At 44.9% G+C, this 23,181-nt stretch overlaps 1 protein-coding gene across 1 annotated transcript; it reads left to right on the top strand.

The window, feature by feature from the left end:
- Positions 1-234: 234 nt before the first annotated feature.
- Positions 235-9,934, top strand: LOC116985957. Its single transcript, XM_033041136.1, has 3 exons — positions 235-367; positions 1,230-1,319; positions 9,252-9,934. Exons 2-3 carry the CDS (start codon positions 1,298-1,300, stop codon positions 9,932-9,934), a joined length of 705 nt encoding a protein of 234 aa, XP_032897027.1. The 5' UTR covers positions 235-367; positions 1,230-1,297.
- Positions 9,935-23,181: the final 13,247 nt, after the last annotated feature.

Here is a 23,181-nt window from a genome sequence, read left to right on the forward strand (position 1 = left end):
CCAGATCTCCAGTTATATGTAAACAATAGTTATCATTTGAATGTTTGACTGTACACTTTCTTTTATCCTATCTCCTGTGTGGGCCAACAAATGCAGTTCCTTCCTACACAATCCTTTTTCATATAATCTTGCAGATAAACATCTCACTTTATCCTTATTTGGACAAAACACAAATTGTTGGAGTAACTCAGCAGGTCAGACAGCTTCTGTGAAAGGAATTTTTGATAGGCTAGCAGCAAGGGGGAGGAACAGTAGTGGGAATATAAGAAGTGATCTCCAGGTAGTAAAGTAAAATTTCATTTCCAGAGTGGCAAACAGAAATTGGAGGAGGTGCAGAGGTGTCATCTGTTTACAAGACGGTGTACGGGTAAGAATAAGATTTAGACAATCAAGTATTGTGTTTCCACTCGCTGGTTGGCATGCAACAAGAGCATTTTACTGTACCTTGGTACATGTGACAATAATCTAGATTACAATCGAAGTATGCACAGTGTACAGATACAGTTCATGATAAGGGATTAAGCAGCGCTGGAGATCCGGGTTCGATCCTGACTACGGGTGCTGTCTGTACGGAGTTTGTACGTTCTCCTTCTGACCTGCACGTGTTTTCTCCGAGATCTTCGGTTTCCCCCCACACTCCAAAGATGTGCAGGTGCAGTAAGTAGGTAAATTGCCTTGGAACAAGTGTAATTTGCCCCTAGTATGTGTAGGATAGTGTTAATGTGCAGGGATCACTTGTTGACATGGACTCGGTGGGCCGAATTGCCTGTTTCCGCGCTGTATCTCTAAAACGAAAATTAAAAAACGTTTGGTGCAGGGTATATCCATTAAAATCCAATCAAAGATAGTCCAAGGGCTGAATGGCCTACTCATGCACCTATTTTCTATGTTTCTATCTATGTTTCCTTCCTCTCATCATTATGGGTGTGAATAGATCAATGTTTGGTGTGGACTCACTGTGCCAAAGTTCCTGTTTCTACAGCTCTGCATCCATCTCATATCATTCCTTTCCACTCACTAAACTGCTACTTAAAACAACTGCTATTTCAAAATTATCTGAAGTATGCATGATCTACATAGACATTTGTAAACTCCTAATATCTGGCTCATTTCTTTGGCAACTTGCACTGCTTGGTAGCTGTAATGTGAAGTAAGTTGAAGTATATAACATTAGTACATTTTGTGCGTAAATGTAATTTGGAATGTGTTTAACATTTATTTTGCCTCAGACTGGAATTGGCTTTCATCAAACCAATTGCATCCAATTTGCAGTCCTGCGTTATTACTTGAAAACAAAATGGGATTGGATGCAGAAACAGGTAGGTCTTTCAGTGAACATTCACAACTGCCACCCTGAATCCTGTTTCAATTAGAATTCCTCCATTTCCAGCAGTCGATGAACTGTGTTCAACCACTTGGTAACTCTTCTTTGGTCTATGTGAGATTTATTGAAGACAACTTTCATCATAATCTTCATCAGAATGAAGAAGGGTCTCGACCCGCAATGTCACCCATTCCTTCTATCCAGAGATGCTGCCTGTCCTGTTGAGTTTCCCTAACATCTTGTGTCTATCTTCGGTGTAAATCAGAATCTGCAGTTCCTTCCTACACATAATCTTCATGTTGAATATCTCAGACCACTGGTTCATTTCTTTTTGCCAACTATCGATACATAACTAAAGCTCTGATCTTGTTATCTTCCTGTTTGCGCGGTCATTCTGTTTGCGTAAAAACTGTACGCGTTAGCGCTACGATTTTTCGCCAGCTTACTCAGTGTTCTCCTCTGTTGCGATTGCACCAAGTTTCGTTCCGATCGGTGGTCTAATGTAAAAGTTAGCGAGGTTTAAAAATCGTGCATACGCAGCCTACTCTCCTGTCAGTCGACTACATGTGTATTGGTCTTTTCCCCGGTCACTCTGCGGGACGGTCCGTCCCTTCCTGCGCCATCACGTGTTTACTGGATCTCAGGGAGGCTCTGGATGGCCGGCGGAGTTTTCCACAATTTTCGGAAGGACCGGAAGCGGCCCATCCAGGTACGGCCCAGTGCGGAGTCAGGGATGTCGCCAAACGGAAAACTGAATTGCTGATCCCGGTGGAGGAGAATGTCCAGTGACCAGCGCCCGCTGTGAGTCCTCCAGCCCCTTCCCCTCTGGTCCCCCTCGCTGGCTCCTGCCCCCTCCCCCGTGATTTTCCCCCACGACCCCGTCTTTTCTCCGAGGTCTTTCCCCGCTCCATCCCACCTCCTCACCCCTCCCCCCGCCTCTACAACCCCCTCCCCCCACACCCCCTCCTCCCTGCAAACACCCTTACCCCCACCCACACTCCCCTTCCATCCCCCTCTCTGTCCACAACGCTTGCTGCCACCCACACCCACAACCCCCCCTCGCCATCCCCAACAACCCCCACCCACACACCCCTCCCCACCACAACCCACACCCCCCGTCCCACCTACCTCACCCTCCAACCCCCCCCCAACACCCCGCCACCCTCCCACAACCCTCCTCCCACCACATCCCCCTCCTCCCAAACCACCCTTCCCCATAGTCCTCCCCCCAACCCCTCCCCCACAAACCACCCGACCCCCACTTGCCCCCTCCCACCATGCCACCCTCTCCCCCCTCCTACACCCCCGCTCACACACACTCCATCCCCTCCCACCCCCTCTCCCCTCCTCCCCTCCCACACGTAAAGATGAGGGGGGGGGAGTGATGGTGGATGAGGGGAAATGAGCCGTATCTGCACAGTTTGGGACTATGTGTGAGTGGTGGAATATTGCGTTGGGGAATTAGTTGCATTGGGGGACCAGGCTTCCCGTGTGTGGGACCCAATGCGTTCCGCTTAGTTTAGTACTTTATAACACTGGTGAATAGGAAAAGGATTGTGAGCAGTTTTGGGCCCCACATAATTTAGGGCCTGAGCTATGAGGAGAGGTTGAACAGGCTGGGACTCTATATCTTGGAGTGCAGGAGGATGAGGAATGATCTTATAGATGTGTATAAAATGTGTATTGTATAAGATGTGTATAAAGTGGAATAGATTGGGTAAATGCAGTTTCTTGCCTAGAGAAGGAGAATTGAGAAACAGAGAACATAGGTTTAATGTGAAGGAGGAGAGATTTAATAGGAATCTGAGTTGTAACTTTTTACGGAACAAGCTGGCAGAGGAGAATGTTGAGGCTGGGACTATCCCAATCTTTATGAAGCAATTATACAGGTAGATGGACAGGACAGGTTTAGAAGGATACTAGGCTTAGTAGGACATGTTTGGTCCCACTCACATGGAAGGCCTGGTCCCACAATGCAACCCAATCCCCAATGCAATATTCCACCATGGTGTGGGAGAGAGGGTGGTGTGGGGGAGGGGGGTGGGGGTGGTGGAGGGGTGTTTTGTGGGGGTGGGGAGGTAGTGTTGGGGAGGGGGGTTGGTGAGGAGGAAGGCAGCAGTCTGGGGGAGGGGGGTGGGTGGCGTGGGGGAGGGGCGGTGGTGTGGGGGAGGGGTATGGTGTGGGGGAGGGGTATGGTGTGGGGGAGGGGTATTGTGTGGGAGAGGGGGGTTGGTGTGGGGGAAGGGGGTGTGTCGGGGAGGAGGGGATTCCACTCAGCGGCCTCTGGCCGTGGCACGACACAGCACCTCCCGGTTCCACACAGCGGCTTTCCCAACTCCACACAGTGGCTTTCCTGACTCCACACAGCGGCTTTCCCGACTCCACACAGCGGCTTCCCGACTCCACACAGTGGCTTTCCCAACTCCACACAGCGGCTTTCCTGACTCCACTCTTGCGGACTCCACTCTTACGGACTCAATCAGCGCTACTTGTGGACTCCGTGATTTTTTGATTCTCCAGCGGGTGCTGGAAGGGGCATTACCTTCATGGTGACTAGCAGGGGAGAAGACCTATCTGCTAATCTCACGATTTTTTAAACCTTCACAACTTTTGTAACATTCCACCGATTGCAACAAAACCTGGTGCGCTTGGTGCAGAGGAGGACCGTGATTAAGGTGGCAAAAAAATCCAAGCGATAAAGGGAACAGTTTTGCGCTATTTAGTAAAAAAAAGCAAACCAGAAGTGGTCAAGATGAGAGTTTTAATAATAGTATAGATGGGCCAAATGCAGGCAGGTGGGATTAGTGAAGATGGGACATATTGGTTGTTGTGGGCAATTTGGGCTGAAGGGCCTGTTTCGTCCCCTATCCGTGCCTGCCATCTCCCCATATCCCTTGACTCCACAAGCCCCTAGAGCTCTATCTTACACTCTCTTAAATCCATCCAGTGACATGGCCTCCACTGCCTTCTGTGGCAGGGAATTTCATAAATTCACAACTCACAGGGTGAAAACGTTTTTTCTCACCTCAGCTTTAAACGACCTTTCCTTTATTCTGAGACTGTGGCCCCTGGTTCTGGACTCGCCCAACATTGGGAACATTTTTCCTGCATCTAGCTTGTCCAGTCCTTTTAAAATTTTATATGTTTCAATAAGATCCACCCTCATCCTTCTCAACTCCAGTGAATACAAGCCTAGTCTTTTGAATCTTTCCTCATATGACAGTCCTGCCATCCCAGGGATCAATCTCGTGAACCTACGTTGCATTGTTTCAATCACAAGGATGTCCTTTCTCAAATTAGGAGACCAAAACTGTACACAATACTTCAGATGTGGTCTCACCAGAGCCCTATACAACTGCTGAAGAACCTCTTTACTCCTATACTGAAATCCTCTTGTTATGAAGGCCAACATTCCATTAGCTTTCTTCACTGTCTGCTGTACCTGTAATCCAACTTTCAGTGACCGGTGTACAAGGACGCCCAGGTCTCGCTGCACCCTCCCCCTTACCCAACCTAACCCCATTGAGTTAATAATCTGCCCCCTTGTTTTTGCCGCCAAAGTGGATAACCTCACATTTATCTATATTAAACTGCATCTGCCACACATCTGCCCACTCACTCAACCTGTCCAGGTCACACTGCAACCTCCTAACATCCTCTTCACAGTTCACACTGCCACCCAGCTTTGTGTCATCCGCCTACTTGCTAATGTTGCTCCTAATTCCCTCTTCCAAATCATTTATATATATCGTAAACAGTAGCGGCCCCAACACCGAGCCTTGCAGCACTCCACTCGCCACTGCCTGCCATTCTGAAAAGGACCCGTTCACTCCTTCACTTTGCTGCCGGTCTGCCAACCAATTTTCTATCCATGTCAATACCCTACCCCCAATAGCATGTGCTCTAATTTTAGTCACCGGTCTCCCATGCGGGACCTCTGCAACCGCCTAACACCCTCTTCATTGGCTTCATTGGCATCATCTTCATTGGCCAGATCATTGGCTTTATTTAAGAGGGAGTTAGATGTTGCCCTTGTGGCTAAAGGGATCAGGGGGTATGGAGAGAAGGCAGGTACAGGATACTGAGTTGGATGATCAGCCATGATCATATTGAATGGCGGTGCAGGCTCAAAGGGCCGAATGGCCTTACCTGCACCTATTTTCTATGTTTCTATGAAGGGCCGAATGGCCTACTCCTGCACCTATTTTCTATGTTTCTATGTTTCACAGTTCACACTGCCATCCAGCTTTGTGTCATCCGCGAACGTGCTAGTGTTGCTCCTAATTCCTTCTTCCAAATCATTAATATATATGGTAACCAGTTGCGGCCCCATAACCGAGCCTTGCGGCACTCCACTCGCCACTGCCTGCCATTCTAAAAAGGATCCGTTCACTCCTACTCTTTGCTTCCAGTCTGCCAACCAATTTTCTATCCGTGTCAGCACCCTAACCCCAATACCATGTGCTCTAATTTTAGTCACCAGTCTCCCATGTGGGACCTTATCAAAGGCTTTCTGAAAGTCTAGATACATAACATCCACTGGCACCCCTTCATCCATTTTACTTGTCACATCCTCAAAAAATTTCAGAAGATTAGTCTAGCATGATTTCCCTTTTGTAAATCCATATTGACTTGGACTAATCCTTTTACTGCTATCCAAATGCCCCATTATTACCTCTTTAATAATTGACTGCATTGGATCCAAGGAATGGACAGAAAATCAGCATCATGGAAGGCAGCAGAGGGTGATGGTTGAAGGTTGCTTCTCGGACTGGATGCCTGTGACTAGTGGTGTGCTTCAGGGTTCTGTGAAGGTCCCATTACTGTTTGTCATCTATATCAATGATTTGGATGAGAAGGGACATGGCAAGATTAGCAAGTTTGCACATGATCCAAAAGTGGGTGGTGTTGCAGATAGTGTTTGTGAAAAATTGCAGCAGGATCTGGATCGATTGGGCAGTTGGTTGATAGAATTTAATTCTGTGAAATGTGACATTCTTCATTTCGTAAAGTCTAACATGGACAGGGCCTACACAGTGAATGATAAAACTCTGGAGAGTGTTGTAGACCAGAGGGATCTAGGAGTGCAGATGCAAGATTTCTTGAAGGTGGTCAAAAAGACAATAGAGCGGGTAGATTCACAGACTCTCTTGCCCAGAGTAGGGTAATCGAGGACCAGACGACATAGTTTTAAGGTGAAGGTGAAAAGATTTAATAGGAATCGGAGGGGTAACTTTTTCACACAACGAGCAGCCAGAGGAGATAGTTGAGGCAGGGAAGTTTGCAACATTTAAGAATCAATTAGATACATACATGGACAATGCAGAACAAAGGAGCTGTCCCACTTTGGGTGATCTAATTCACGAGTTAAAAAGAGTGTCTTCGACCTTCCAGCTCGAGGGCATGCACCTGAAAAGCCTCGAGCTGGATCAATCCATCCGCGTTGAAACTGCGAGCCGGATCGACCGACCGCACACACACACACACATCGCGACGGCGGGGGCCAGGGAAACCAGGGGAGCGCTGTCTGAAATTCACACCCACGTTGAATCAATCAATTAATCAATCAACCTTTATTGTCATCTTGCAAAGCAACAGTTGCACAGTGCAAAATGAGAAGACGTTTCCCAGGGAATACCGGAGCATCGCACATGAAACTTAAAACATTTCACACATTATAACAGTAAAAACAATCCAGTCCCTGATGAAACAGTGTAAATAGTTAAAAGCAGGTAAAACGACAACATAAAAATACAGTAAAAACAATCATTAAAATGTCCAGGCAGCTGTTTGAGTGGCCAGTGTCAGAGTTATTAAAATGTCAGTGCAAAGCCGCAGAATCAGGTGGAGTGACTGTTTAGCAGCCTCACAGCCTGTGGCAGGAAGCTGTTTAGCAGTCTTGTAGTCCGGGCTTTGATGCTACGGTATCTCTTGCCTGATGGCAAGATTAAGGTAAAACAGCTGCACAGTAACGGTCCTTTAGAGAGCGCAGATAGGGGGTGGGTAGAAGGAGAGAGGGGAGAAAAGGAGGGTAGAAGGGGGGGAGAAGGGGAGAGAAAAGGAGGGAAGAGGCGGTAGAAGGGGGGAGGAGTGGAGACACTTTTAAGAAGTTTAATAAAGTTAGCGGGCATTTTACCTACCTGTAGGTCTTCCTTGGTCCTGAAAACGCCAATGAGCCAATCAAAATGCCTGGTCAGCAAACGAGATTGCCTACGGCTGCCCTCGAGTGCCTGTAACTAAATAGCGACCCCACTCCACTGCACTACGAGTTAAAAAGAACCATGCAGACCAAATTTTACACGGGGAAAATTTTTCAACATGCTGAAAAAATTTCCGCGACCTAGCTGAGGCCACGAGTATTCGGGAACTTCCCTCGAGCATGAGGGAGATTTCCAGCGACCTCATAGGGCCTCCTAGAACTACGTGTGGACCATGCTGCGAGTTTGAAGGTCAAAAACATTCTTCTAAAGTCGTAGATTAGGTCGCCCAAGTGGGACAGATCCTTTAGAGGGATACGGGCTAAATGCAGTCTGGTGGGACAAGTGTAGCTGGGCCATGTTGGCTGGTGTGGGCAAGTTGGGCTGAAGTCATGGGAAAAAAACCGGAACGGGGTACTGATTTTGGATGATCAGTCATGATCATATTTAATGGCGGTGCTGGCTCGAAGGGCCAAATGGCTGAATGACGAACTCCTGCACCTATTTTCCATGTTTCTTTGTCATTTCCACACTGCATCACTCTATGACTATCAGAAACTCCACTCACCAATGTTCACCTATTATCTGCCACACTTTGTCGAGCCTCTCCTCTCTTCTAGCTTTCTTCCCTCTTCCTCAAGACTCCAGCATCTGCAATTTCTTGTGTTTACCTTCTGATGTGAACCACCTCTGGGTAGTGTAGAAGACATTTTGTACACTGGCATTCATCGGTCAGATGCAATTAAAAAAACAAGTGCTGGAGTAACTCAGTAGGTCACTGGAGAACATGGATAGGTGATGTTTCAGGTTGGGATCCTTCTTCAGACTGATTGTTGGGGGGTGGTGAGAAAGTTGGAAGAGAGGGGAGGCAGGACAATGTGTGTCAGGTAAAAGGTGATTGGGGTAAGATTGGAGTGGATGAAAGGAGTGGAGAAGTCAAGACAATTGATGTTGCATCGGCAGTTGCACTAAAGGGCCTGTCCCACTTGTATGCGATTGGATGCGTTTGGCGCGACGAAACACGGTCGCTTGAGGCGTATGGGCACCATATGGCCGCTCGGGGCCGGTCCCTCTTAGAAGTGCGGAGTTGCTTCGAAGCGTGGAGAAGCGCTGGTCTCGACATCGCACGGTGCTCCGAAAATCTGACAGTGTCCAAAATCTTTGTGCGCCAACGTCCTGTCGGCACGCAGGCGCATTGCGGTCGTACGCAGCGTCTAGACGGCATATGCAGCGTCTTCACGGCGTACGCCTAGTGCGTGGCATTGTGCGATGACGTCACTGCCCGGTGTGACGTTGTGTGATGACGTCACCACCCGACGCAGTGCAACACCCAAATTCACCCAAATGACGTCATGCGCGAACTTAGCGCGGACTTAGCGCGAACTTCGCGTGAACTCCGCTTCCGATTGGTTGCGCCAAAAGCATGCAATCACATGCAAGTGGGACAGGCCTTTAAGCCTTGCACAGGGTGTCCAAGAGAAGGAGGGATGTTGGAGATGAGAGAAGGGCTCGTCACTGGGATATGAGGAATCCTTCGTACAGAATGAGGTGCGGAGGTGGAGGCGATGCAAGAAGAGCTCTACATTATGGTGGGCCCAGCTCTCGTTAAAGTGTACGAGGGGTTCAAAATCAAGCATTTATTTGTTCTATTTGAGTTCCAATTATGTTATGCCAGTATGTGACTGGAAGAGATTAAACATTAAATAGATATTATCTTTGCATTATTCTAGAAAGAATATGGAAAAAATTTCAAGTGGAGGTTCCTCGGTGGATGAAGCAATCAACAGAATACATTGTGGAACTGCGCTCAATTGCTGATGCAATTGTCGATCATCATACAGATGTCATCATCGCAAAAAATGAAGGCACTAAAACACAAACCGTGGGGGGAATCATAGGTATCACAGGACTAGTTGCTGCTCCTTTCACATTCGGAATCTCGCTATTGCTCTCTGGGGCGGGGATGGCGGTGGGCATGGCCGGTAGGACCTCTAATAACAAGTCCAATTCTGCTAATGATGCATACCAAAAAAAAAAACAGGAAAAAGTGAATGAAATTGTGGAACAATACCTAAAAATGACCGAACACCTGACAGGTATATTAACTCAGCTCAACCAATCCTTGATTGAAATTGAAAGGAAGAGGAAACCAGCTGCAGACTTTGTTAGTATCACCCAGGGTCTGGTGAACAGGACTCAGGATGCATTGAGAACAATCAGAACTGTGGCAGTAATTCAGGCAGAGCTCAGGTTAGCATGGGATATCTTTCCCATAATGAAAGACGTGGAAGTACTTGGAAGAAAGATAACTGAAATATCAACAATGATCGGACAGATAGCTACAATCATGGAGGAGGAAAGGGGCAATTTTGAGAAAACACTTTCAGATATCGAGGGGTGCGATGAGTTGTAGGAAATTCTGGTTGGTTAATTATCATGCAGAGATCAAATTAATTACTCTGAATACACTCTCCCTTATTCTTTACAAACTATCCTTCATTATACTTTGCAGCTTCAGTTTTTGATTCTATTGTTGAAATTCATATATTCTCAGAATCCTTTCCAGCTTTCCAAACCTCCCTCCTCTAAGATGTTATGCAAAATGTTCCTCTTTAAGCATAAAGTTTGTTGTCTCCATTAAACTGATCCCAGAGCATCACCATCAAGAAAGCCACCAAAGCCGACTGCTCCTCACAGAACCTGCCACAGCAGCACAACAGCATGGTAGAGTTGCTGCCTTACAGCGCCAGAGTCCTGACTACGGGTGCTGTCTGTTCAGAATTTGTACCTTCTCCCCGTAACCTGTTTGCATTTTCTCCGGGACTTGCAGTTTCCTACCACACTCCAAGGAAGTACAGGTTTGTAGGTTAATTGGTTTGGTATAAATGTCCCTAGTGCGTGCAGCATTGTGTTAAAACCCTGTCCCAAGGTACGAGTTCATTCCAAGAGCTCTCCCGAGTTTAAAAAAAATCAAACTAGTGGTAAACACGGAGAATGAACGTAGCGTGTACGTCGGAGCTCGGGGACGTCTCTTAGCGCTAACGGCAGGTACTCGGGAAGACTCGCTAATGGCAGGTATGCACGGGAAGACTCGTGAAGATTTTTCAACATGTTGAAAAATGTCCACGAGAGCCCCGAGTACCGACGAGTGGCCATTACCGTAAATCTCCAAGTTTAAATCAGGCCAAACTTGGGAGAACTCTTGGAATGAACTCGTACCGTGGGACAGGGGTTTAAGTGTGCGGGGATCGTAGGGCAGATTGGACTAAGTGGGCCAAAGGGCCTTTTCCGTGCTGTATCTCTAAACTAAACTAAAATATCTGGGCCTAGGTGCAAAGTGTTTTTGTGGTTATGGGCTGCTGTGGAATCCACCTTAACTGGTGCTTGGACATTGAACATGGAATATAGAACCGTACAGCACAAGGACAGCCAATAATATCAGTGCAGAACATGAAGCTGAGACCATCTCTCATCCACCTGCCCATAACCCATCTTCATCAATTCCCTGCATATCAATGTGTCTGTCCAAAAGTCTCAAATGGTGATTCTGCCTCAACAATCTGATCAAGACCCTTGTTCAAACTGAAAATCAAGGGGAGAGGGAAACGAGATGTGGAAGGGTACAAAGAAAATGTAAGGTGTGAAAAGAAGATGCCGATCTGGAAAAGGACAATTGTTCATTGTTGGATGAGGGGAAAATGACAAAGAGGCTTACAGACAGTAAAATGAATCACGGGGACAGTGAAACTAGTATGATTGTTTTCCCGAAACTTTCAATTGGCCATAATTGTAATGATGTATGGACCAGGTACGGGCAGGTGGGATTAGTGCATCTGGGACATGTTAGCCAGTGTGGGCAAGTTGGGCCAAAGAGCCTGTTTCCACGCTGTATCACTCTATGACTATAACTCTATAAGAGTTGAAAATGCAGTTGATTTATTCAATTTGTTCACCAAAACTGGCATTGTGAACAAGAAATGTGTTTTATAAAAATACATTTGAGTTACTTGTCTTTCCGTGCAAAATGTGTCAATATTTAGTGTATCTATTGATGCATGGTAAATGGTAGTGAATTGAAGAATGCAGTTGAACAGAGGGATCTAGGAATAACTGTGCATAGTTCCCTGAAGGTGGAATCTCATGTAGATAGGGTGGTAAAGATAGATTTAGGTGTGCTGGCCTTTATAAATCAGAGCATTGAGTATAAAAGTTGGGAAGTAATGATAAAGTTGTACAAGGCATTGGTGAGGTCAATTCTGGAGTATGGTGTACAATTTTGGTCGCCAAATTATAGGAAAGATGTCAACAAAATAGAAAGAATACAGAGAAGATTTACTAGAATATTGCCTGGGTTTCAGCAACTGTTACGGAGAAAGGTTGAACAAGTTAGGTCTTTATTCTTTGGAGCGTAGAAGGTTAAGGGGGGCTTGATAGAGGTCTTTAAAGTGATGAGAGGGATAGACAGAGTTGACGTGGATAAGCTTTTTCCATTGAGAGTGGGGAAGATTCAAACAAGAGGTCATGATTTGAGAATTAAGGGACAGAAGTTTGGGGTTAACATGAGGGGGAACTTCTTTACTCAGAGAGTGGTAGCTGTATGGAATGAGCTTCCAGTGGAAGTGGTGGAGGCAGGTTTGATTTTATCATTTAAAAATAAATTGGAAAGGTATATGGACGGGAAAGGAATGGGGGGTTATGGTCTGAGTACAGGTAGATGGGACTAGGTGAGAATACGTGTTCGGCACGGACTAGAAGGGCCGAGATGGCCTGTTTCCGTGCTGTAATTGTTATACGGTTATATGGTTAAATGGTTATTGATACCTTCATTTCCTCAGAACTGTACATTTTAGATCATTTTATGAGACCCCTCATTATCTTACACAGCATTTTTGCTACATGATATAAATAATTGTAATGCTTTGTGTGATTGAGAATTAAATGATTTATTTCTCCTCTACACGATTAATTCCTGAAATAAAGGAAACAATTAGTTATGCAGAATGCTTTTTAAAGACTGAGATTTTTTGCATCGGGTGACCAGAGTCCGACTTCTTTGTGTAGATGTTAACAATTTCTCCACCTTGGGAAAATGATCAGCTATATTAAAACAACAATATGCAATAATGTTGAAAAACCACACAAGGCTCCCTATAAAACTTTAGACTTCATGCACAGAAACAGGCCACTCGGCCCAACTCATTCATGCTGACCAAGCTGTCCCATCTTAGCCGGTTTCATTTGCCTGCGATAGACACAAAATGCTGGAGTAACTCAGTGGGTTAGACAGCATCTGTGGATGGAAGGAATGGGGGACGAGACCCTTCTTCAGACTGAGATTCAGGGGAGAGGAAAACGAGAGATATGGAAGGGTAAGGTGTGAAAACGGGCGTTCAAAAAGGTCAAAGGTCAAGGAAAATGTAAAACAGATCAATGTTTTCTGGGGTAGGGTGACAACGAGGCATTTCCCTCTTGATGGGTAAGTTTGCAATATTGAATAGATGGGGAAAGATTAGTTTATTTTGATTTTTCCATCCTTATCAGGCAACTGAAGCATCCTATCACCAACATGAGAGAGCTCCTGACCTACCATCTACCTCATTGAAGTATCTCGGACTATTGAACTTTAATGGACTTTATCTTGCACAAAACAATATTCCTTTTATCCTACGTCTGTAGACTGTGGACAGCATGATTGTAATCATTTATGGTCTTTCCACTGACTGGATAGTACGCAACTAAAGAGCTTTTCACTGTACCTTGGCACACATGACAATAATTTTTTTTAGAGATTCAACTTAGTAACAGGCCCTTCAGCCCACCAAATCTGTGCCGACCAGCGTTCACCCCGTATACTAGCATTATAGTGCACACTAAGGACAATTTACTAATTTGACCAAAGCTAATTAACCTACAAACCTGTACTTCTTTGCAGTGTGGGAGGAAATCAGATCACCCAGAGAAAACCCACGTGGTTGTTGTGTTCGAGGGCTAAATAATTCACAAACTACACTTGCTGTCCAGAATCCGGTGTATTTATTACAAGCCAAACATGGCTGCTGCTCCAGCCCTGCAGATCCCCCAGGGTCCCTCCCTGAGCAAATATTCATTTTGAGGCTGAGTCCTCCAGTGATGACTCCAGGACACAACACTTTTCCCACCTTGTAAATGAAGGTTATCATATAAGTCCAGTTATTCACCTAAACATGTCCACATGCAATCAGTCCAAAATAACAGCTTGGTGAACATAACATTTATGGCTTCACAGTTGATAATCCTGCAGATACTGAGGTCTCCTCTTCTGTCGCTGAGAGCGTCGAGCGGTAATAGACTGCTCTGCTGTATGCTCTGCTTTATGCTGACCACAATCACTGACTTGACTGGATATTGGGAAAGGAAATGTGTCCAATTTATCTTCTTCCTGTCCCTGTCTACTTGCAATTAGACGCCTCGCGTTCCATGTGGTGTAATCTTGGAGGAGGTACACGTTCTCGCCGAATCTCCGTTTAATCTGTATCGGCTTGGAGAGTGCGCTTGCGAGCTTATGTTGTAAGTTAGCGTGGCTGACTCGTACCCAGTCGCCGACCTTGAACCGCGGCGCTCGTACTCTGCGTTTGGCATCACAGTACGCTTTCCCTTTCGCTTGTCTGTGCGCTATCATTTCCGCCCTCGCTCTTGTGTCTGGATTTGGGTGCGATGATGGTTGAAGAGCATTCAGTTTTGCTCGCAGGTTTCGCCCTATCATCAGCTCTGCTGGCGATTTCCCAGTCAGCGTGAGTGGTGTGGATCTGTAGGATCGGAGGAGAATATGGATTGACTGTTCGAACGTTTTCCCCTCTGACATGCTCGCTTTTATTATTTCCTTAATCACGCGATTGAATCGTTCAACCCCGCCGTTCGATTGGAGGTTGTATCTCGATGTCCGCTGATGTTGAATGTCATAACTCGCGAGGAAAGTGGAGAACTGTTCAGATATGAACTGAGGGCCGTTGTCAGTCGTTATGACCTCCGAAAGTCCCCACTTAGTGAACAGCTTTTCGAGAATCGCGATGATCGAGCTTGTCGTGACTGAGAAAGTAGTTGCGATCTCAGGCCACTTGCTGTGGAGATCGTGTACAACAAGTAGAAACCGCTGGCTTCTTGGCGCAGCTTGCACCTCTCCGAAGATGTCGACTTGCAAGTGCCTCCATGGTTTGTCCAGCCATGGGATTGGCTGAAGAGGAGCAGGACATGGTTTTGTTGCTTTCTCACTAATTGTGCATGCTTCACCGTTCTTGCATCGCGATATGACCAGATTCGATATCCAAGGGGATTAATCGATGCGCTCAATGATACCATCCTTTTCGAGTCGTTTCAGTTCCGTCGAGACTTCCGTGCGAATGGAAAACGGTAGACGTCGTAGGCGTTGTGAAACAGGCCGGACTCATGTATCTACACTAGCCCAAAACCCGAGAAAAGAGAGTGGTACTTATGCCTATAGTCCGTGTCACTGATCACATTGATGTTCATGCCGGTTGAGTCCTGAAGCTTGAACCCTAGTCGATCAAACAAATTGACTCCCACCAGACTCTTTCCTTCTGCGACGTAGAATGTGAAGCTATCGAGCTTAACTCCTTTGTAGCAGACAGGAACGTTCACTAGCCCTCTCGTGGGTATGGTTGAACCATCATAAGCGTGATGAGTGTCCCTCGGGATGCAAGTGGGCAATCCGAAAAGTACCTTTTGCAGAGGTCAATGCTCAAAATTGAAACCTGCGCCCCCACATCTATGAGAAGCGATACTGAGTTCCCAGCGATCTCGACCCTGCAGTCTTTGAAAGCACCTATTGACCGAACATTCTGGTCAGCCCTGTCCTTTATGGAGTATACATCGTGTCCACCCGGAGATTCATCGTCTACATGGCAGACAGATAACGCCTTCTCCTTCGATGTCCGGCATACTTTCTCAAAGTGATTCCGCTTTGAACACGCGTTGCATCGTTTACCGTATGCTGGGAGCGTGTGTCCAGGCCACAATTCGGACACTGCTTGTTAGAGCGACCGTATTTTGATTGCCTCTGAAGGCCCTGCACTGGTGCTGTATGCATCTGATGAGATGCAGGACTAAATGCTCCCTCAGAGCATGCCATGGGCTGTTGTTTGAGCTCCTCGGCGTTGTGCATCGCACTTTCAATTTGCACAGCTAACGCTTGTGCCTTTTCAAGTGTGAGAGCATCACCCTCCATGAGAAGGCGCTCTCTAATCCACCGGGACAGGAGTCTTTTCGATCAGCTGGTCTCTCACCAGCTCATCAGTCAGTGCTCCAAAATTGCACTTTGCAGCCAGTTCTATCAATGATTGTGTCCTGGAGTCACCACTAGAGGACTCTGTCTCAAAATGAATGTTTCCTCAGGGAGGGTTCCTTGGGGATCTGCAGGGATGGAGCAGCAGTCATGATTGGCTTGTAATAAATATACTTCGGGTTCTGTACACCAAGTGTAGTTTGTGAATTATTTAGCCCTCACACACAACAATGGTCACAGGGAAAACATTAAAACAATCTGTTAGCCCTAAGAGCTAAATCTAAATCAGGAGACCGCTGTCCATTCTTGATTTAGTGGGGGCAGTGAGCCAGCTTTTTAGTTTAGTTTAGGGATACAACGCGGTTAACAGGTCCTTCAGACCACCGGGTCCGCACCAACCAGCGATCCCCGCACACTAACACTATCTTACACCCACTAGGGACAATTTGTACATTTACCAAGCCAATTTACCAAGCCAATATACGTCTTTGGAGTGTGGGAGGAAACTGAAGATCTCAGAGAAAACCCACTCGGTCATGGGGAGAACGTACAAACTCCGTACAGACAGCACCCGTAGTCGGAATAGAACCCGGGTCTCCGGCGTTGCATTCGATGTAAGGCAGCAACTCAACCACTGCGCCACCTCGCCATCCCAAGTAAAGAGTAAGTGTCCGTGGGGTAACTACAGCCTGTCCCATGGATGGGGCACAAAATGCCTTTCAGGGTTGTGAGTGTGAGATGTTGCACCTACTCTGTCGCTTGATGTGAGCTTCAGTTGCCTCCTGCCACATGGAGCCTGGCCTCTCAATGCCATGCCAAATGCTCCGTGTTCATATGTTCTACCAGCAGAATTAGGCCATTTGGCCCATCAAGTCTACTTCACCATTCAATCATGGCAGATCTATCTTCCCCTCTCCACCGCATTCTCCTGCCTTCTCACCATAACCACTGACACTTGTACTAATCAAGAACAATAGACAATAGACAGTAGAGGATTAGGCCATTCGGCCCTTTGAGCCAGCACCTCCATTCAATGTGATCATGGCTGATCATCCCCAATCAGTGCCCCATTCCTGCCTTCTCCCCATATCCCCTGACTCCGCTCTCTTTAAGACCCCTATCCAGCTCTCTCTTGAAAGTATCCAGAGAACTGACCTCCACCACCCTCTGAGGCAGAGAATTCCACAGATTCACAACTCTTTGTGTGAAAAAGTATTTCCTCATCTCTGTTCTAAATGGCTTACCACTTATTCTTAAACTGTGGCCACTGGTTCTGAACTCCCCCAACATCGGGAACATGTTTCATGTCTCTAACGTGTCCAAAACCATAATAATCTTATATGTTTCAATAAGATATCCTCTCATCCTTCTAAACTCCAGAGTATACAAGCCCAGCCACTCCATTCTCTCAGCAAATGACAGTCTCGCCATCCCTGGAATTAACCTTGTAAACCTACACTGCACTCCCTCAATAGCAAAAATGCCCTTCCTCAAATTAGGGAACCAAAATTGCACACAACACTCCAGGTGTGGTCTCTCGAGGGCCCTATACAACTGCAGAAGGACCTCTTTGCTCCCAAACACAACTTCTCTTGTTATGAAGGCCAACATGCCATTCGCTTTCTTCACTGCCTGCTGTACCTGCATGTCACTGATGAACAAGGACCCCCAAATCATGTTGTACTTCCCCTTTTCCCAACTTGACACCATTTAGATAATAATTTGCCTTCTTATTTTTGCTAACAAAGTGGATAACCTCACATTTATCCACATTGAACTGCATCTGCCATGCATCTGCCCACACACCCTACCTGTCCAAGTCACCCTGCATTCTCACAGCATCCTCCTAACAGTTCACACTGCCACCCAGCTTTGTGTCATCTGCAAATTTGCTAATGTTTCTATGAATCTCTTCATCTAAATCATTGATGTATATTGTAAATTGCTGCGGTCCCAGCACCGAGCCTTGTGGTACCCCACTAGTCACTGGCTGCCATTCTGAAAGGGACCCGTTAATCTCTACTCTTTGTTTCCTGTCTGCCAACCAATTTTCTATCCATGTCAGCACTCTACCCCCAATACCATGTGCCCTAATTTTGCCCACTAATCTCCTATGTGGGACCTTATCAAATGCTTTCTGAAAGTCCAGGTACACTACAACCACTGGCTCTCCCTTGTCCATTTACTGAGTTACATCGTTAAAAATTTCCAAAAGAGTAGTCAAACTTGATTTCCACTTCGTAAATCCATGCTAACTTGGACCGATCCTGTTACTGCTATCCAAATGTGCCGCTATTTCATCTTTTATAATTGACTCCAGCAACTTCCCCACCACCGATGTCAGTCTATAATTCACTGTTTTCTCTCTCCCGCCTTTCTTAAAAAGTGGGATAATATTAGCTACCCTCCAATCCACAGGAACTGATCCTGAATCTATAGAACAATTGAAAAATATCACCAATGCGTTTTCTAGAGCCACTTCCTTAAGTACCCTGGGATGCAGACCATCAGGCCCAGGGGATTTATCAGCCTTCAGTCCCATCAGTCTACCCAACACCATTTCCTGCCTAATGTGCATTTCCTTCAGTTCCTCCGTCACTCCAGATCCTCTGGCCACTAGTACATCAGGAAGATTGTTTGTGTCCTCCCTAGTGAAGACGGATCCAAAGTACCTGCTCAACTCCTCTGCCATTTCCTTGTTCCCCATAATAAATTCACCTTTTTCAGTCTTAAAGGGTCCAACTTTGGTCTTAACTATTTTTTTCCTCTTCACAAACCTAAAGAAGCTTTTACTATATATACTTGGCTACCTTACCTTCATACCTAATCTTTTCTCCCCATATTGCCTTTTTAATTATCTTCTGGTGCTCTTTAAACATTATCCTAATCCTCTTGCTTCCCGCTCATCTTTGCTACATTGTACTTCTCCTCTTTTATTTTTATCCTGTCCCTGACTTCCCTTGTCAGCCACGGTTGCCCCAACTAAACTACTAACCCTTTCTTATCCATGTACCTCTCCAATTGCCTTTTGCATGCTCCTAGCACCTGCCTCACCAATGTCCTCTGGCAGCTCGTTCCATAAGCCCACCAATCTCTGATGAATAGATTGCCCCTTAGTTTGCTATTAATTCTTAGCCCTCACCTTAAACCTATGTCCTCTGGTTCTTGATTATTTTACTCTGAGTAACAGATGCTGCGCATTCACTCTATGTAACCCCTTCATGATTTTGTACACCTCTATTGGTCAAGCCTACTGAGAGGGTAGTGGAGGCAGAGACTTTTGTGAAATTTAAGAGCCATTTGATTGAACCTTTGAGTCACCAATGCACAGTATGTTATTTTCAGTTTAGTTTAGTTTATTGTCACGTGCCCCAAGATGTGTATTCTCTGAGAATTAATTGTCTTCGGGCAATGTTATGTTTTCATGGACAACATAATTGACAGTATCTTGGTAATCCAGATTGATGTTTAACGAAGTTATCTGAATTAAAATTACCTACTGTCCACAGACTGAGTAGTTCACTAATATTCACGGGGTTGCATGGCCTGTAATTTAAACGTACCACCACCATACATAAGCTTTAATCCTTCTCCACTGACAACTTTAGCTCTGACAATGTCCTCATTGATTACGTGGTTGATGTTGTTGACTTTGTCAAAAATAGCATTAAGGTGCAGTTCATGGGCATGTTTGGAAAGGTGTTTCCTTCTTCGTCTTGGGAAATGAGCCAAGGACAACAGGTTGCAATGGGATAGTTCAAGCAGTTGATCTGGGATTTTTCAGGTTACCCAGCCTCTAATTGGCTACTTATTATCAGTTGACAGCAAGCTCTATAGACACTGGTTGGCTTGATTGTAATCATGTATTGTCATTCCGCTGACTGGTTTACATGCTATAAAAACTTTTCACTGTACCAAGCTTTTCACGGTACACGCAACAATAAACTAAAGTCAAACTCAATCTCAAAAGTAGATGCATTGTTGACTGAGTGAAGACTTTGGTGTGTTAAAGACTGATTTATTTTTTTCCTTTATTTGTGTGCTCATCCTTTCAGCTTTTATTTTCAGTGGTCGTCAGGAACTGGTTCCTTCAGGTCACTGAGGTAATTAGATAAGCAGCTCGCACTCCTTAACTCAGTGAACGGACTCAGAACCCGTAAGTTTGAGGTGGTGACAGGGAGGATGCTTCATAGAGGTAGATGGGGAAATGATCTGAGATATTGGCTCAAATGGTTTGCTGTTCTATTCACCTTTTTGCTTCCTCTGGGAAGTGGGAAGACATTCCCACCTTGACCTGCTGGGCATGGCTTGGAGCCATAGAGTCAACAGTGTGGAAACAGGCCCTTCAGCCCAACTTGCCCACACAGTTTAAGGTGCTCTATTTACATTAGTCCCACCATCCAAGTTTGGCTCATATCCCTTTCAACCTGTCCTATCCATGTATCTGCCCAAACGTGTTTTTTAAAGATTGCAATGGTCCCTTCTTCAACTACCTGCTCTAGCAGCTCATTCCATACACCCACCATCATTTGTGTAAAAAAGTTACCAACTCAGGTTCTTATTAAATCTTTCTCTCCTCACGTTACTTCTATGTCCTTTGATTGTCAATTCCCCTACTCTGGGCAAGAGACTGTGTACATCTACCCAATCTATTCCTCTTATGATTTTGTAAGATCACCCCTCACACACTCCAAGGAATAGAGTCCTAACTTGCTCAACCTCTCTCTATAGCTCAGGCCCTCGAGTCCTGGCAACATCCTCGTAAATCTTCTCAGCAACCTTTCCAGCGTGAGAGGAATATATTGGGTAGACAACCAGGATCACTATCAATTGGTTGATATGAGTTCCCTTTCACAAACCCATTTGACCGTGCCCAATGAGCTTGAATTTCTATATTCAATAACTACTCATATTCATATTTCACCTGTGTCATGTGTTAAGATAAATGGCTTGTTGTATTATTCTTCGTCTATTCTTTAGCTAAAATTTGCATTTTGAGGTCTAATGGCAACTTCCCTATATCTGGACTTTTGAATAATCTAAGCCATAAATCATCAATCTGTCTAACCACGTAATTCTTGGAATGAAGGCCATCGGGATCCAAAGACCTGTCACTGTACATTTCCAACAACTTGCTCACTATCTCTTGTGTTCTTGCTCACTATCTCTATCACAGTTCCCCTGTGTTCGTTTCTCCTTCCATTTCTAATACACACTTATAGTGGTTTTGTTTTATTACCTTTACCTCCATCACAAAAACTGATGCAAAACGCCTGTTTACTTAATCTCCTCAAGTTTTCCACTATTAACTCCCCAGACTCTTACTATGGGGTTATCTATTCACACATAAACAATAGACACAAGGAAATTTGACCCACACTCCTCTCCCTTTCAGCTTTCACCACACTCCCCCACCCCAACTATCCCCACTACAAACAGTCTGAAGAAGGGTCCCAACAGGAAACGTTGCCTCTTCCTCTGGTCCAGAAATGCTGTCTGACCCACTGCATTACATCAACATTTTGCCTTATTTTTACACATAAACCCTTTTGCTCGTCTGCCCTCTTCAGGTTTGATTATTCCCAATCTCCTTCTAACTAGCCATCCATTCACACTATCCATGTTCAGTCAGCATCCATGTCCTACTAGACATATACCATTAATTTCATTGTTAACCTGGCATAGTTCTGTGTGTTTTGATATCCAATTTAAAATGGTCACAATTGTATCAAGTCCCTTGAGACTGTCCTCTTACTTCCCAAAACTGCTCCAGTTCTGTAGCTATCTCAGAACTTTCTCTTCCACCCATTGAACAAGTAAACAACTGTTGTTAGCATTAACACTGACATTATGAAACTTTTTCAGATATCTTTGATAATTGGAGTATTTGCTAATCTTTAATTGTTGCATAATGCAACCTTTAACATTATTTAACTTTATTTTTTGTCTCAGATGAGAAGAAAACTGACTTTGTCCAAATTATAGGTCTGCTTTTTTTTTCTTGAAACAAAATGGTGTTGAGTTCAAACATGGGTAAGTATTTTTGTACATTCTTTAAAAAATGATGATACCACGATATTGCTACGTTGAAACATTATTGGTTTAGTTTAGTTTAGAGATACAGTGAGTACTTCACCCCATTGAGTCCTTGCCAATCATCAATTACCTGTTCACACTAATACCTGTTCCCTACTCAGCATGCTTTTGTACATGCAAGATAGTTTGTTACAAATCTGAATGAGGTTTTTGGAAGAAGTAACCAAAAGGATTGATGAGGGCAAATTCATCTCTATGGACTTCAGCAAATCACTTGATAAGGTTCTGTATGGTAGGCTGCTCTGGAAGATTAGCCGACTGGATAGAATTGGTTCAATGGAAGGAAGAATTGGCTCCTGATCAACAACATTCTCAGGTCTGTGTTTAGGTAATGTTTATCGCCAGTATGTTGGCCTCTCTCTTCAGCTCTAGTTTTGCAATCATCCTCAATCTTATTCTAATAAAAAACAAAATGCTGGAGGAAGTCAGACACCATTCAGAGACGCTGAATTACTCCAGCACATTGTGTTTTTCTTTTGTAAACCAATATCTGCACCCATTGATTTGAACATCTGTCACAAAGTTCTGTTAATTGATTGAAGGCATTTGTTGCTTCACCCATTGCCTCCACACCATTAGCAGTCAAGATCCAAACAAATGAGATTATCTCCTCTAAGATTTTAATGTAAATCTATCTATCTATCTATCTATCTATCTATCTATCTATCTATCTATCTATCTATCTATCTATCTATCTATCTATCTATCTATCTATCTATCTATCTATCTATCTATCTATCTATCTATCTATCTATCTATCTATCTATTTATCTATCTATCTATCTATCTATCTATCTCCCCTGTCTCACAGTGCGAGTCCACCCACGAGTGATACCGAGTGAAAGAAAAAATCAAACTCGTGGTTTTCTACGAGATTCCAAGTTTATGTTCACGAGTTAAAACGAGTTCCCACGTGTATGTCTAAGTTTTCCATTTACTTCTCATTTCTGCGATGTACCAAGTTCCTCTCCTGCGTTACCAAGTTCCTTTCCCGAGTTACTCTTGAGCCACAATGACCACCGACGTGTGGAAAAATCATCATATGGTAAAAATGATGCCATGCAGTTTTCTTTTCATTATAAAAAGCCTCCCATGTTTAAATTTCTTAGGGTTACGGAATGAAGGGATATGGGGAGAAAGCAGAAACTGGGTACTGATTTTGGATGATCAGCCATGATCATATTGAATGGCAATGCTGGCTCGAAGGGCCGAATGTGATCACATCAATTATTTAGAGAGTCTCAGAATGTTAATAGAGATTCCATTCCGTTTACATTGCGCTTTGT

This window comes from Amblyraja radiata, chromosome 1 (genome assembly GCF_010909765.2).
Source record: "Amblyraja radiata isolate CabotCenter1 chromosome 1, sAmbRad1.1.pri, whole genome shotgun sequence".
NCBI classification, from domain to species: Eukaryota; Metazoa; Chordata; class Chondrichthyes; order Rajiformes; family Rajidae; genus Amblyraja; species Amblyraja radiata.

Coding starts and splice junctions, on each gene's coding strand:
- LOC116985957 (XM_033041136.1), top strand. CDS start 1,298: ATGGGATTGGATGCAGAAACAG. Junction 1,320..9,251: donor GGGATTGGATGCAGAAACAG/GTAGGTCTTTCA, acceptor GCATTATTCTAG/AAAGAATATGGAAAAAATTT.